Raw genomic sequence first — 16,653 nt, forward strand, 5'->3', positions numbered from 1 at the left:
ATTTATGCTGTTCAAAATCTAGTAATGACAGCCAATGGCTGTAGGGAACCTTGTGGCTCCTACAATCCTAATCTCACCCAGTATCATTTGAGCACTGATCACCTGGATCCACACAAGGGTATTTGCAGTTCCTGCAAGTCATGTGTGTATTAAACTGACTTGAATGTTTTTGTAGATCAGTTGGCAAGGCTAATATGACTGTAACAGGGGAACCCTGCGGGATCCACCTGCCAATCATGGTAATGACACAATGAGGTTCGATGAGGGTGTGTTGCATGGCTTTCTCCGAGTGGTCCGGAGGCGGGTCTTGGTGGGACGGTCGACCAGTAAAAAGGATGCTCTGCTGTTCCTTCGGACTGGCACTTCTAGGAGAACGTTAGATTACTTACCGTAACCCTGGTTCCCTGAAAGAGAAGACGACCATCAACCAATACTTTTGAGATATGCCTGCCTTAGGTAGGTATTCGCTGAACATTTTATGTCAGAGCTGCCGATAGGCCCCTCTGTGGAATGACGTCCTGTCCCGTCTGGCGAGGCAGTAAGTAGTCGTTCCGTGGAGCTCATTTCCTCTTTGGCATCGAACCCGCGAATGCGAGTGATGGGACCTCGTAAGGTTTGATGGTCATCTTCTCTTTCAGGGAACCGGTGTTACGGTAAGTAACTAACTTGAAGAGGCAGGCAAGTCTGGCTGAGGAAGACAGCCTCAACAAATTTGAGTATCCTATCACATGCCCTACAGGGACGTTATTTAGTTAGCTGGGGAATCCTGGGTAACCCAGTAAGTGATAGAGAGGGAATAGTAGTGCGTCACAGAAACCCAAGCCTCACGGAATAGTGGAGGCTGTGAGACGCTGCATGTAGCAGCACCTTTTGTTTGTAGTTTGTTTAACAGTGTTTATTTTCTATTTTTCTTTTGCCTTCTGTTTTGTACTTTATTTGTGTGTGTGTTTCCCCTGGCTAAACACTGGGACTGCCTCAAAACTTACCATTGACGGTATTCAAACCACAGCACAAGTCCTCCCTCTAGTGCATAAAATAAATCAGTGCGCTGAAGTGCCGTTTCAGATAAACCTTTTTGCCTCCTGTGTTTTTAATGAATCACCAACACCCTCTCACTATGTCATAAACAAGTTCATATGTTCAATGTTTTGACCCACTACAGCTGCCATATAGTGGTCATGTTATGTTTTGGTTTCCAAATTTTATTTATTTATTTATATGTTGTTTTCATTACAGGCTATACGCAAGAGAGATGACCTTCTGAAAAAGTCAGAGAGCGACCTTCTTCAGGCAAGTGAAAGTATCAAAAGCAAAGTGTCCGAGATAGAACACCTTGATAGTGTGGTCAAGAACTTCAAAGCCGATATCCAGGGTATGCAGAAAGACAAAAGGCAAAAAGAACAGGAAAACATAACTTTAAAGACTGAGATCCATCAGCTTAACCAGGAGCTGCAAGAGGTTCATAAGCAGTATAGAGAGACAGGTAAGGCTCTTCCAATCAGTTCATTATGTCATGCTCACAATCTGTAAATTCTGGAAAGAAAATGTGTCAGTTTACACTATATACTGTTACATGATGACTAGGCATGACTGAACCAGGTAAACACTTAACTCAAAGGACAGTATCCCTTGGCCTCATTTTCTCAGTGCCATAATTTATATTTTACTGTCTCTTTGAAAGTGTTAATCACGAGAAGGCTTGTGATATATAGTTAAGTAATAAAGGTTGTAACAGTATGTAACATTTAGTGGTGCCTTAAAAAATGCACTAGTAAAATGGTGTCCCGTTTTGAATTTGTCACAAAACACAGTAAGTATAACACTTATAATGTGCACATAAAGGAAATCATATTTCTTACAATAATAATTTGTTATATAATTATTTATTGTATCCATGGTATCTAAAACTAGATGCAATGCAGACGACAATTATTAAAGCCATCCAGCTGCTTCTTTCTGAAATGTAATCCCAAATCTATATATTACTACTGATCCGTAACTCTCTTCTCCTAGATTAAGTCACAAATGTAATGTTATGTAGTTGTAAAGTATTCAAACAAAGGATACAATGTAAAATTGTAATTTTTGCTGTGGCATGGTAGGCGCTAATATTGTTCTTTTTATCTTGGTAGCAAAAAGATTAAGCAACAACACAGGGATAGCTATTGTTGCTTGTGTTCCTTTCCTGATGGGGTTTATGCTGTCTCACCACCCCTTCCTTTTAACAGAGCTTTACCTCTTGACTATACAATATAATAGAATTCCTGCTTTCAATCAACATATTTCAGTACAGCTCCAGTATTTTCCAGCTTCCCTTCCTTGCTAAAATTATACAGTACATCCTGCCGTTTTATATTATTTTTGTACATTTGAAATATAGGATTTAAAGCTTATCTGCTGATTTTAATATCAGCAGAGCTACACACTTTTTAGTGGCTTTATTTGCATTGTTTTATATGTATATCTACCAACATCCCATAAACACTTCTATGTGTGTCCACTTGTCTGCCATAATTCCTCCCTGGCAAACTGGAGAATGAAGTCAGATGAGTTCAAGTCGCAATATTGAAATATTGTCAACTGGATTGCTGAAAATAGAACAGTGGTCCATTCTACAAACTCGATTGCTAATTGAAAATTTGATGTCAACTCAAGTTACTGACACAACAGTTTTTCTTGTCAATTTCAGTGCCAAGAAAAAAAAAATGCTTATGTATCTCCACAGCAACTGGCTTACCACTTGAATTATTCCAAGTGTGAACAATTGAGTCCTTTTCTGAATAGCTATTGAAATCTGAATTCATGACACCAGTGTGCATGTATCCTAGCTTGAGCCTACTCTATCAATATGAGAAAGAAGGGAGGGTATTGGATAGACATTCTGTTTAATTCTGCAATTCGTGTTTTGGGTGCCTCTTGGATTTAGACAGCTTCACAGGAATTATTCATATGAGTTTTTAATTAAGTGAATGTCTGAAGCACTGGGCCTTAAATGAGCCATATCCAGGGTTGCCCATTGCAGATTTCATCTAGGTTTCTCTGGGGACTCATCCAAAGAGCACCCTACAACCCCTCTGCTTCCCAGTTTGGAGAATTGTGTAAATTCATTTTGGAAACATCCTGAATCTTTGTTGAATCTTTGTTGCCAGACTTTAACCAATCCCTGATCCATACTGTTGCTAATATAATATAAGTCAATAATAGTTTCGGCAGCTACTACAACAAAAGACAGCCGCCCATAGTCTACGCCTACCGTTGGCTCTGAATCGTGATCCCGATTCCATTTCATTTTTATGTTTTAATAAGTTTGATGTACCTGTTTTATGGCTACTGAAAACACAGACTTTCTTGCATGAGACACAGGCAACGTATCCAGCCACGGTGGGGTAGATTTTCAAAGGCGACTAAGGACGTTAGATGGGTGTAACTCAGCTTTTTACACGTTTGGATTGGGGTCTGGTGTAAGTGCGATTTTTCAAAATTTCCCACGTTCATGTCCTTAGATGCCCTGCCCCTTCTATCTGCGTCTATTCGTGTTTTAGCTTATTACGATATTTACGTGTGATTTTCAAACATATAGACTCTGTGTAAACAGTCATTTAGGCATCTAATGTTAGACCTGCGCCAGTGGTGTGTAGAGCACATCTACAAAAAGGTGTCTGCTGTTGTCACTTGCAAGAACACGGTGGAAAGCTGAGTGAAAAAAGATGAGAGTTGACGAGATGGTGACAGGTGTGTTGTAATAGTTGTAATATCTGTGAACATTATTTACATTTATCTTAAAGAAATATCGAGTCAGAATCATGTATTCATTGCTGAAAAAGAATTAGGTTTGTGTGTACATAGTTCATCCCTTACAGAGAAAATCTATAGAATTCCTATAATACCCTATAGTATTTGTATAGAATTTCTCTTTGTACTACTTTGTTCTGTAGTGTTGTATAATAGTTATTATAGAATTATGTAGTATTTCCCAATTAACTAAAATTTACAATAAGATGTCTATAGTAAAACTATAGAATTCTTGTCATAAGGGATTATACGTTAATTTTTGTTCCCCAAATGTGCATGTTCTGTGTTTTCTCAACACTTCATCACATTAGTTTTTGGAGTTTACCCAAAATTACATTCATGTTTTTATAACAGGAAATAAACTTTGAAAAATCAGTACCATGTTGATAATACAATCAATAAGCACGAAAAATTCCTCAAGTCTGAGGAATAACAGGCATTCAAAAGGTTTTAAGTACATTATCAAGCAGTGTTTATGTATTGCTACAGGGTACAGCATACCAAAAAGTTTTCATCCAAATTAAGTTGCACAATAACACACATTTATTTTCTCTGTCCCTTTTGCATGGGGGAAAACAAAAAAATTATGTACTTTACAAATTCAATAGTGTTCCAGTGCAAGGTCTGATGCTTTTTTTTAAATACATGGAGCGTATCATAAATGAAAAGGTGAGATTTATCTAATAACAAAACAAAGTTGTCTCAACTAAGAGTATTTACTAAATGAAAAACAAATTCTATATTTCGTTTTTTCTGAGGCTGTATCTGGCTACCTTTTGAGCAGAGCATTTGCTTTTCTCATCTGACGCTTTTATTTTGACTGTCGTGAGTTTGTCAACTCCCTTTCCTTCTGCAGCGGGAGAGGTGGGCACTGCACTTTGAGTTGCAACACCTACAACCTAGACGAAATGCATCACTTCCCGCTGATTTGCATGCATTGTGATGTGCAGAAGTAATTTACATAGATGGCTAGCTGACTAATGTCTAAATATTTGAAAATCACTCCCTTCTCTTGACTAACGATGTTAACTCCGATGCTAACCTATAAGAGAGGTTGGGCGTCGATGCCATGAATGGTAAACTTAGACGTCGACGAACGTTGTTCATCCAAGTCATTTTTGACAAAAATGTAGTCATCTAAGAAGACGTGTAACTTTGGACGTTTGACTAAAATTATGTTACCTTTGAAAATCTACCCCAGTGTGTCAGTTTTCATCGGCAATTAATCTGAATGTTTTTTTGTTTTTTTTCACAAATTGATGACTTCCCTTTCTCTTTTTCCTTTAAGCTGCATTCAACCATAATTTAATTTTTTGTAAATTTGGTTCTACATATTAAAAAAGACTTTGAAAACATTTGCGTTCAGAAGCAACCGGCAACTAAGGAAAGTGCAAACAGGTGACCATGTCAGCTGACAATGTTGTCACGTGTTTATAGTTACTCAGGGCTCGCAGTGGGAAAATAAACTGATGGCTGAATGTTAATAATTTTATCCACATCCGATCTGCCATCCGCAAAAATGTAAAACAATATACCAGCATCCGCGGATGTGGATATCCACGGATATAACGCAGATATCTGCAGATCTGTGGGGCTTTAGTTATGAGCTAATGACACATCACTTCTTTTTAAATTGATGTAACTATACATTCAGACAATTAGTGTGATCTTTGTCTCAGGTGGTGTGGGCTTACTTATTATCCTAAAGACCATTCAATATGCCAACAGTATAGTTGTCCCTAGGGGATAACCAATCAAAATGTTTTAATGTCTTTGGTAAATTATATGACTCTTGTGGAATCTACCTACAATTGGTGGCGTGTGTAAGCAGGAACATGGGATGTTACTTGCACACAATACAATTCATAAACCTGTAACAACAACTTAATTTAAGGGCATGTTAGTTTAAGCTTTTTTTTCCACCTACAATTGTAACATTTTTTGTTTTGTTTTTTTTTTTTAACAAAAAAATGTTAATGCCAGTTTGCAGTAGCTTTCAGAACCTAGCCAATTTTGTTAAGTTTCTTCCTCCAAGATTTTCATTTTATTTTTTAGATCAATATACTTCATTGCTTATAAATAGCAAGATAAGATGCTGTTTTTTTTTTTTTTTTTTTTTTTTATCAGATGATCCAACTTTAAATGGCTGTGTCAGTCTTTTATGAACTTCCTTTCCCATAAAGATCTGCTTTTTGGGTCAAAATGTGTTTTTTTTATTTTTAGATCTTTTCTATTCTGAAAGTAATCTAGCCTTTATCAAAGAGATTTAGATTGCATATACATCAGCTAGACAGCCATGTCATTCACTAGAAAATGTCATCACTCTTCAGCATCTAACTTAGGATATTAAAATAAAAACAAGACAACTGCAAAAGCAGGGAGATTGTCAGTGTGTCATTTCCTCTGACATACTCAACAACTTACCAGTAATTCAAAGTGCTTCTAACGTGCAAGTCTGGCTGAATAAAGGATCATCCTAGCTTGTTTGGATTTTTATGTGTTAAGAAGTAGTCATTTTCCCTACAGTTAACAAATAAATAAACACATTTTACATTTAGTAAGTGTAGTAACCAGGTTTGCGGCTCAGATATTGCCATCTTTAAGTCAGTTATTTAAATATAAAAATCAAAAAATAACAATTTTAGTTGAAATATTAAATGAGATTCCCAACAAAAGTAATTAAAATTAACTACATCTATCATATGCTTAGAGTACTGTATGTTATGCATTTTTTATTTAACCTCTATATAAGAATAAAGGGAAGACCTAGAATGTAAAAATCAGCTCTAAATAATACATTTATCTGTCATACATACAATTGTAAGCTAGACTAGTTCACCACAACTCTTGGGATTTTCAATATTCTTTTGGAACATGAATTTTAAGCTGGGTTATGGATTTGCATGTACAGTTGTGTATTGTCAAAAAGAGCACCTACTGTGCTATGTACAAGTATATGCCTGTTCCAGTCCAAAACAACCTGCTCTGATTGGTTAGCGGTGACAACATGATTTATAATACCTCTTTGTGCTTTGCTTGTACCAGGCATACAGTTAGACAGTAGCAGGACCGCATGGAAATGATACGTTGTATTTTAACTGGATAATCCTGAGTAAATCAGAATTGCTCAATTACTAATGTCATGTCCTCAGCTCATCATGTCTTTAAATATATATTCCTGCTGTTTGAAATATATGCAATAAATGTGCCTGGAGCTTTTTAATTATTTAGTTGTGTAACTAAGAATACAAATATATTGCACACGAAAGAAACTACAGAAAGGTCTTGACCGAGTCTTAATATCTGCATGTATACTGGTACATGCCCAGCACAAAAAAGAAATAAAAAAGAACATTAGACATTTTTCCCTGATTCAGTATTATCAGTAATACAAAGTAATAAATGTTTAATTTATAATTTACAACATTCCTTGTAAACTAGACTTTAATTACAAGACTTATTTAAAATAAATCACTTAAAAAATGAACTATATATATATATATATATTATATATATATATATATATATATATATATATATATAATATATATATATAAATTTAACTATATATATACTGACTATGTAAAAGTTGGAATTGAATTCATGAATGTACACATGTAAAATAGACAGCACTGGTCTGCATTATAGCATGATACCATTTAAAAAAGATACATTATTAAATGGAATCTTCCCAAAGCAGTGGAAAGACGTCAGCTTTAAATCTTGAATGTTAATTGTATAGTTCCTAATGTTGCGGGAAATGTGTTTCTGTTTCAAAAACCCTAGAGATCTTCTGCGATTTTTTTTTTTTCAACACAACCAGATCACTGCAGATAATTGTATTACATGGGATATTGATCCAAAATCGTTGTGCACCGGAAACATCTAAACACATGTTTATAGCTTTCTATTTATTGTTTGAAAATAATACAACAGGGATTTTTTTTGTGATTCACCTATACAAAAAAAAAACACAAAAAAGAAAAGCTAGGTAGAAACATCAGAGAAATTACTTCTTTACAAGAATCTATTGATCACTTTATATCAAAGGAGTATGTTTGACATAAGATTACCTGCCAGTTTGAACATTAGGTACACTGTGTTATAGCCTCGGGCAGTTGTAAGTCTGCCAAAGGGATTGTAAATAAAGCAGCAGCTGCTAGCGCCTCTGGCTTGGAATCAAGCTAAGGCTCAAATCCAAAGCAAAGGTAAACTTTATTTGATGCAATTTTTAACCCCTGTTTGCTTGTGTATTATGATATCTACAGATAGCTAGAATTGAGAAGCCCCCCGTTTAAGTGACAATGTTCATGCACTCAAGTTTAATAAGTTGGCATCTGTAGATCTGTATGCTGTTATGTGGTAATGGGGTTAAAGAAGAAAAAGTTTGCAACAAATGAAAATCCCTTGCCCTGTTTGGCAAGTTTCCTCATGTTGATTAGCTGATGGCAAGTTCCTCTTTATGTAGATTTATGTAGTTATTTTTATTTAGAACTTACCTGTGCCAATATTTATTTTGTATTATGATGTTACTGATTTAATTTGTTTATTTTTTAGTACGGTAAATTTACTGTCAATATTTTAGGTTACAATAGTGGTTCATATCTATTACAGTATATTATAAATTATATCTATATATGTAAGGCACCCAACCAACTATTTTGTCAAATGCTGGTTTAAAATAATTAATGTAATACACACACACACACATATATTTATGCAGTCTGTCTTGTTATATGAGATGTACAATCTTCTGTCAATGTACCAAATAAGTCAATTATCAAATTGTGAAACAAGGAAGTACTGTATAGATATGTATGGGTGTAAGTACATACGCTTAGTATTTTGACAACTGTAAGTGTTGGGTGGCTGTTGTAATGTACACCTTAATGGAAACGTGCCTATTTTTTTTTTTTTTATACAACTCAAATTCATAATTCAGATATGTAACATAGTTTTAGCTTGATGTTCTTAACTAGTTCTTCGGTGAAGGTGAACTTTAAATCATATTTGAACTTTTTATACTATAAGTATTTAGTTAATTGGGTTGGCTGTGCTAAGACACGTTTAGACTGTTTCTGCTGTGGTAAGCCATGAAATCACTTGACTTGCTATTGTATTTGTAGACATATCTACCATCTTCCCCACTCCAAAATGCCTCCAAACATCCCCACAGTAATATTTCAGCAATTCTGTTGTGGTTATTGTTTTTCACCATTTTTTTCTTTCTTTTTGTTGTTACAAACAACACTAAACTAGGGTAAACCAAAGTATAGTGTATTACAGTATATGCATAGTGACATTTTATTTCGAGAGTAGGAAAGAGGTTATTCTTTAATATATGCCTTACAACAAATTGTTCCTCACAAGAAATCAACCAATACAAATTCACTGGTTTACAAAAGGTGTATTTTTATATAGGCCTATATACAATAAGCGAAAATATTGTGCATAACAACAGTATTTAATTTAATCTTTTTCTTTTTATTATGTTTGCTTGAAAGCTATGTAAAATGTTTCTGTGCATTGTGCTCAATGTAAAGAGTGCCATCTATTGGTGATCATTGCATACACATTTTCATTTTGAACAGAAAGTAAAACATTTCATTTAAAAAAAAAAGACCATTGGAAGTACTGTAGCACACGTAGAAAATCCATAACCGGGTACCTGCAGTGAAAAATACCCAGGTACCCAAATCTTTTTCAGGTAATGATTTAAAAACAAAATCACAAATATGAATGTTTTATGTGCATTATACATGTTTAAATACTATGTAGTACACATACATTTAGTCCCTTCAGATCTGTAGACTTTTGTAATCTTTTTCAGTACTGAAAACATTGAAATAATAATTATAATAATAATAATAATAATAATAATAATAATAATAATAATAATAATAATAATACCTTCATTGCTCATTTCTTGTAAAGATGCCAACATATCTGAATTTTGTTCTTCGCGGTTTTCTTTTGAAACTTCTCCAATTGCATGAAAATAATTTGTTATTTTCCTCATCCTTTCGAACTGTCTGGAAACGAGTAACCATCGCACTTGTAAATCAGAGAAATTGGCATGGTATGGGATTTGTAGTTTTTAATGTGTGATTAACAGTGGGCAGTGGACACCAATAAACTACATTCCCGGAATACATTACGATTGAACTATGAGAGTTTAGATCTATGTGTGTTTTTATTTATTTATTTATTTATTTATTTATTTATTTATTTATTTATTTATTTTTATCTTGTCAGCTAAAAAACAAATCACTTTTTTTTTTTTTTATAGTCAACCTTTAGGAATTTCTAGTGGCACTGTAGAGCCGTCTTTTTATGTTGTTTTGTTTTCCGATTTAGTTCCTGAGAAGAATAGTCACAGCAGTTGTTATTATTGAGGTGTACTTGTCGCTCACTCTGTGTTATTGTTTTCTGTAAAACATTGATATCCTGTCAGTTAAGAAAAGGCTTAATGCAAAAGCTGAGAAGTTTCTTTTAATGGAATCCAGCTTAAAAGCAACACAAGAACAGCTAACTGAGAGAGTGGCAGAAACCGTTCGCCAGGAGCAGATGACTCGAAAGCTGCAGACTGAGCTTAAGACCATGAAAGAACGTGTTTCAACTGCAGAAGAAGAAGTAACTGAGTACAAGTAAGTTTGGTTTGCAAATAATTTAACATATATGTTTTTAACTATCTGAGTCTGCCTTATGATGCAGCTATTACATCTGTATTGTGCTGAAAAAAAATGTTTGTTTGCAAAATCAGTGGCCATGAATATTTAAGAACACAAGTATGAGGCTCTGACCAAAACTGTGCTTAATCAGGAAGCAATTCCAGCCTGGCAAGCTGGAATAGAATTACAAAACAAACTGTGTGAAGAATGCCTTTTGGGTTCCAGCCTGCCACTGTTCTATTAAAGTATTTTTTGGCAGGAGACTGTCCTTGCTTTAATGTAAACCAGACTGGTAAACATTTGTGAAGACTATGGTTTAACCAAAGAGTAGTAGATTTACTGCACTGGTTACAGGGTACATTTGTTCAGTTTTGTATAATGGCTATTTGATGATTATTTATTGTGCCAGAGACTCATTGTGACCGTTTTAGTTTAGCTTATTATTTCAAATATATAGTGTTAGTGGATGAACAGTTAACTGACATTCTAGATAAACTCAAGTTATGAAACTACAAAAATGCTAACTTTGGGTCATATAAATTTTGCCTTGGTATGGAACTAAACCAAAAATGTCACAGCATAAGACCACTATACTTCAGTTCAGTATTGTTCAGAATGCCCATTTGGGGGTTGTGGAAATTATAATAATTTGTAGTATTGATTGTGTGAAATTGTGCATCCAGGTCCCATTGTGTATGGGTAGGAATATATACACTTTATTGATTCTTTTTACAGCCATTTTCATGCCTTTGCAGCAGCACACTTTTATCATGGGACCTGATCCTACTCTTTCAAGTAATTCTAAATCTGGCCAATTAAGAAGGAATGTGGCTGAATCTCTTTTAAACACTGACCAAATGTGACTCTCTTCAAATGTGAAACTGTTCTGGATAAGGTCAGCCGTTGCAGCAATTTGATGCTGTCATGTTGTTACCAGACACTGCTGGTAAATAACCAATATGGTTTTCTAACTACATGTATCTGCTGTCTCAAATTATACCCTCAATTTGATACTTAATTGCCATTTCCTATTTTAATTGCTTTTCTCTTTCATCACATTTGCAATGTTCATACAATATACATTATTGAAAATAAACCAGATGTTTAGAACTAAGTATTAGATATTTAATATTATTATTTATAATAGATTTATTCTCTCAATATTAAAAAAAAAAAAAAAAAACTTGACATAATAGTGTTATCATGTATACCATTAACTCAATTAAAATGGTAAACCATATTTTTATTGCTATTTGGTTTTTTAAGTATATTTTTCAGTCCAAACAGACCATTTTCAATGGAAGTTGGTGCATATTTTATAATATTTTGAATTTAACTAAATTGTTTAGAACAAGTTTTGAACATTAAGGGTATGATTTGTTCTGTTGTACAGAATTTGCTGTTACCTTTTGTCCCAGCAGGAACTATTATACTATATGTCATGTGTTTATAACTTAAAAATGTTAAGGGGATATCATACTTTAATTTGTTTTTCATTATGATTTAGATTTTTTAAGGAGGTTAATCATATGTATTTGGAATATATTTTTATTTTAATTGTATTAATTTCCTTGATAATTTTAACATGACATATGTGTTGTAAATGTTTGCAAGTGTTGATTTTTTTGTATCTTGTTTTCTGTGTACAATTAAACAGGCAAGTGGTTGAAACACTTAAAATGGATCTAAACACAGTAAAGAACAACCACCAGCAAGCTCTTCAGGAAACGGTGAAATACCAGCAGACAAGTCATAAAATGGAGGTGGAGATCACTAGTGCAAGAGATCAAGTGAGGACCTTAAAACAGCAGGTAAAGGACATGGGGCCCAGTTTTGATGAACAAAAAGAAAACAAAATGGAAGGCAATGTACATCCTGCAGTATCCCCCACGTTGTGATTCTGAAAAGAACAAAGGCTAGATGTTATTGCTGGCCAATCCATGTGAAGCTGGAGGCAGAAATGTTAGCAAATCAAGAGAAACTAACTTCTCCTTTTAAAGTGGAATACTTCTTACTGTGCATGCGTTTTCTGTGATTTTAACAATAATAACAAAATAAGCATTAATTATTACTATTATAGTAACAATACCACCACAGGAGCTTGTATTATTTGTTACAGCGCAGAAACTGTACCTGTACAATATGGCAAGTAATGAACGTTACTTCTGCTGTGAAAAATATAAATTTGTACGAAACAAAACAAATATTAAACCCGCCACTAAAGGGATACGTGTTTATAATAAAATGTATCATTTTTAAATTAATTTTTTAACTCCAGTTTGTTATTTGCTGTCTATATGAAACAGTGAGCAAGGCTGTTGTGGACTCGAGCAAAAAATTTACCGATGAATCATATACTATTCAACACTTACAAAGACAAAGTAACCTAGTTTATCTAATCAAAGCTTTTAAATAGTAGCAACAGCAACTGGCATTGTCAGCAGTGCAAATATATCCACATTACAAATTGCTTTAGTGAAAACTGGATGAGCAGCTGATCATTTTATTGAACTTTCATACTATTCAGTGACTACACTGGGAAAAGGATGGTGATGCTTGAAAGATCAATAGAGAGAACTCTGGTATGGTTTTCTTCTGTACATGTATATAAAGGAATCAGAAATATAAAGCCTTAAACGTACTTTCCATAGGCTTTATCAAAATGATTATTGTAGAAGGTTATACAGTATAATGCTGTAGTAGTACGGGGGTTACTAATTTATTATGTGCATTATAAATTGACCAACTATAATCTTGGAATTTTGGCATGGTAAATGTAACACTTATGTCCCTGCTGTGCCACAGTAAAAGTGGCACTTTTAATTTGTTTTATTAAAGTATTTGTTAAATTGTTTGTGTATTCGAAGAGAAAACACTTCAGTGCAGTGATAACATGTACACACACTGGAAATCATTACTTTTACCCTATGCTACTGCATTTTAAACCCCCTTTCATTAAACCCCAGCTTGCTGTGACTTGGATTTACCAACCAAAATATATTTCTGTTTTCATTTTTATTCCAGTATTTTTCGCAACCATAACAAAGGAACAGATCACTTAGCCACGTCCCCTTGGTTAGCGAGTGCACCCATATCTCTTCCAATCTGCGGTTGCCACATCGCTTCCTTTCTAGGGCAATGATTTGGTGTACTGTGGCACTGCCCCCTTTCTAGATGTCCGACTTCCCTTCCCTTTACACAGCGCCCTCACAGGTCAGGAGGGAGATTTATAACCAAGATTCATTCTTTCTCTGTCACAGTGCTAAACACACTTTCACTTCTCAAAATACACTTCCTAGCAACAACACAACAACAAATGAAACCTGTCAGTTTCGACAGAGTACACTTTTAGAAATTCAGGATTGCTGCAAGCCTTTGAATCAAGTGAAGTATGGCAATATGAAATATGGCAAGATAGATAGATAGATAGATAGATAGATAGATAGATAGATAGATAGATAGATAGATAGAATTACAAAATATAATACAAAACAAATATGCTGCAAACACTAAAGTTGTCAATAAAAATTCGCTTTCAGTGTTTTCTGACTTACTAAAATTCAAACAAATCAAACTCGATGATGTAAATATGTATGATGTTCGCAAACTTAACAGACTCCTCTGAGAATTCTATGTGCAGTGAGGAAGTCAGACGGACAGTTCTATGCCAAAAAAACTTTAATAACTATGTGGTATGGACTGCAGATTATGAACCACAAGCCCCTCGGGAAGAACTGTAGTTACCTCTAGGAGACAATGCCCTCAGCCTGTAGCTTATATTGTTTGTTTTGTTTTTTGTTTTTTACAAGGGGTGTACAAATACTCTGGATTTTGTCCCCTGTTGGTAAATATAATTATTCCCTTCCCTCCAGGGCCATAGTTTCCTACTATATGCCTCTCCTCCAGTCCATAGAGAGAGAGAGGGGTGTGTGTGTATGTATAGACAGTGACCTCCATAAGTATTGGGACAGTGAAGTAAAAATTTTGCTGTGCACTCAAGCAATATGGAAGTACGGGTAAAAGATGAACGAGGCAAAAGTACAGAATGTCACCTTTTATTTCTGCTGTTTTCAATACATGCATGTTTTACCAACTAAGAATAACAGCACTTTGAAAGTTCCATCCCACATTTTATGTGACCATAAGTGTTGGGACAATTCAGCTTAAAGCAAATATAAGAAGTATAAAAGTTAGTATTTAGTTGCAAATCCCTTGCATGCAATAACAGCAGTGAGTCTGCGACCCATTGACATCACCAAACTCTTGGTATCGTCCTGTTAAATGCGTTGTCAAGCCTTTACTGCAGCCATTTTCAGCTGTTGCTTGTTCTGGGGAGTTTCTGACTTCAGCAAGTGAAATGCATGTTCAGTCGGATTTAAATCACGAGATTGACTTGGCCAGTCTAAAACTTTCCATTTTTTTCCCCTGATGAACTCCTTGGTTGCATTCGCAGTGTATTATTGGTCATTGTCCTGTTCCATTATGATGCGCCGCCCAATGAGTCTGGTGGCATTTCATTGGTAGCCAAGATGCTCCTGTACACTTCTGAAGTCATTCTGCTCCAGAGCCTGTTCCAGAGGCAGCCATGCATGCCCATGCCATGACACAACCTCCTGCATGCTTCACAGATGAGGTGGTATTCTTTGTATCATCTGCAGTTCCATTTTTTCTCTACACTTTTGCCTTCCCATCACTTTGATAAAGGTTGTTCTTCGTCTCATCTGTCCATAAAACACTGTTCCGGAACTCTGTTCCAGAACTGTACTGGCTCATCTCTGTACAGTCTTCTGCAAACAGTAGATTGTGACACTTTCACCCCAGCATTCTGGAGGTTGTTGGTGATTTCACTGACACTTGTTGGAGGTTTTTTTTTTTTTTTTTTCACAGCTCTGGTCATTGTTCTGTCATCAACTACTGTTGTTTATCTTGGTCGACTTGGCCCTTGTTGATTGCAGAAGACACCAGTGGTTTCTTTCTTTTTCAGGACATTCCAAACTGTTGATTTGGCTCTGCCCAACTTTTGTGCTATGGGTCTAACTGAGTTCCTCTTTTCTTTTAGCCTCCAAATCGCCTGCTTTTCTTTCATAGACAGCTCCCTAGTCTTCATGTTGGATTATGCCTACTGACACCAAAGGCAAAAGCAAAGGGTAGAATTGAGAATACATATTCACAGCTTTTTTATGTGTGAACAATCAATGCAACAGGAAACACCTGATCAATTAGAAACACCTGTGAGCCAAATGTCCCAATACTTATGCTCACTTAAAATGGGGGGATGGAACTCTGAAAGTGCTGTTGTGTGTGTGTGTGTGTGTGTATATATGTATGTATGTATGTATGTATGTGTCTCTGTGTGTGTGTGTGTATGTGTATATATATATATATATATATATATATATATATATATATATATATATATATATATATATATATATATATATATATATTAGTGCCTTGCAAAAGTATTCAGACCCCTGACCAATTCTCTCATATTACAGAATTACGAATGGTACATTGAAATTTCGTTCTGTTTGATATTTTATTTTAAAACACTTAAACTCAAAATCAATTATTGTAAGGTGATGTTGGTTTTATGTTGGGAAATATTTTTAAGAAAAATAAAAAAAAAACTGAAATATCTTGCTTGCATACGTATTCAACCCCCACACATTAATATTTGGTAGAGCCACCTTTCACTGCAATGACAGCTTTAAGTCTTTTGGGGTAAGAATGTACCAACTTTTCTCACAGGGTCGGAGTGATTTTGGCCCATTCTTCTTGGCAGATTTGCTCCAGGTTGTTCAGGTTGGTTGGATGACACTTGTGGACCTCAGATGGGATTGAGATCAGGACTTTGGCTGGGCCACTGTAGGACATTCACCTTCTTGTTTTTGAGCCACTCCAATGTTGCTTTGGCCTTATGCTTGGGATCATTGTCCTGCTGAAATGTGAATTTTGCTCCATCCATTCTTCCTTCAATTGTAGCAAGATGCCCAGTCCCTGCTGATGAGAAGCATCCCCACAGCATGATGCTGCCACCACCATACTTCAATGTAGGGATGGTGTGTCTTGTGGCATAGGCAGTGTTAGCTTTGCGCCACACGTAGCGCTTTGAGTTTTGGCCAAAAAGCTCTATCTTGGTCTCATCTGACCACAAAACCTTTTCCCACATCGCAGCTGGGTCACTCTC

General features: G+C 35.3%; 1 protein-coding gene across 1 annotated transcript in view; it reads left to right on the forward strand.

Moving 5' to 3' along the window:
• The window catches only part of LOC121309401 (golgin subfamily B member 1-like), a 184,552-nt gene that overhangs the window by 103,166 nt on the left and 64,733 nt on the right, over positions 1–16,653 (forward strand). The window contains exons 28-30 of the mRNA XM_041242308.1: positions 1,237–1,483; positions 10,271–10,439; positions 12,121–12,274. Of these exons, the coding sequence (XP_041098242.1) occupies positions 1,237–1,483; positions 10,271–10,439; positions 12,121–12,274 (570 nt within the window). The remainder of the gene's footprint in view (positions 1–1,236; positions 1,484–10,270; positions 10,440–12,120; positions 12,275–16,653) is intronic.

Source organism: Polyodon spathula, chromosome 3 (assembly GCF_017654505.1).
Source record: "Polyodon spathula isolate WHYD16114869_AA chromosome 3, ASM1765450v1, whole genome shotgun sequence".
NCBI classification, from domain to species: domain Eukaryota; kingdom Metazoa; phylum Chordata; class Actinopteri; order Acipenseriformes; family Polyodontidae; genus Polyodon; species Polyodon spathula.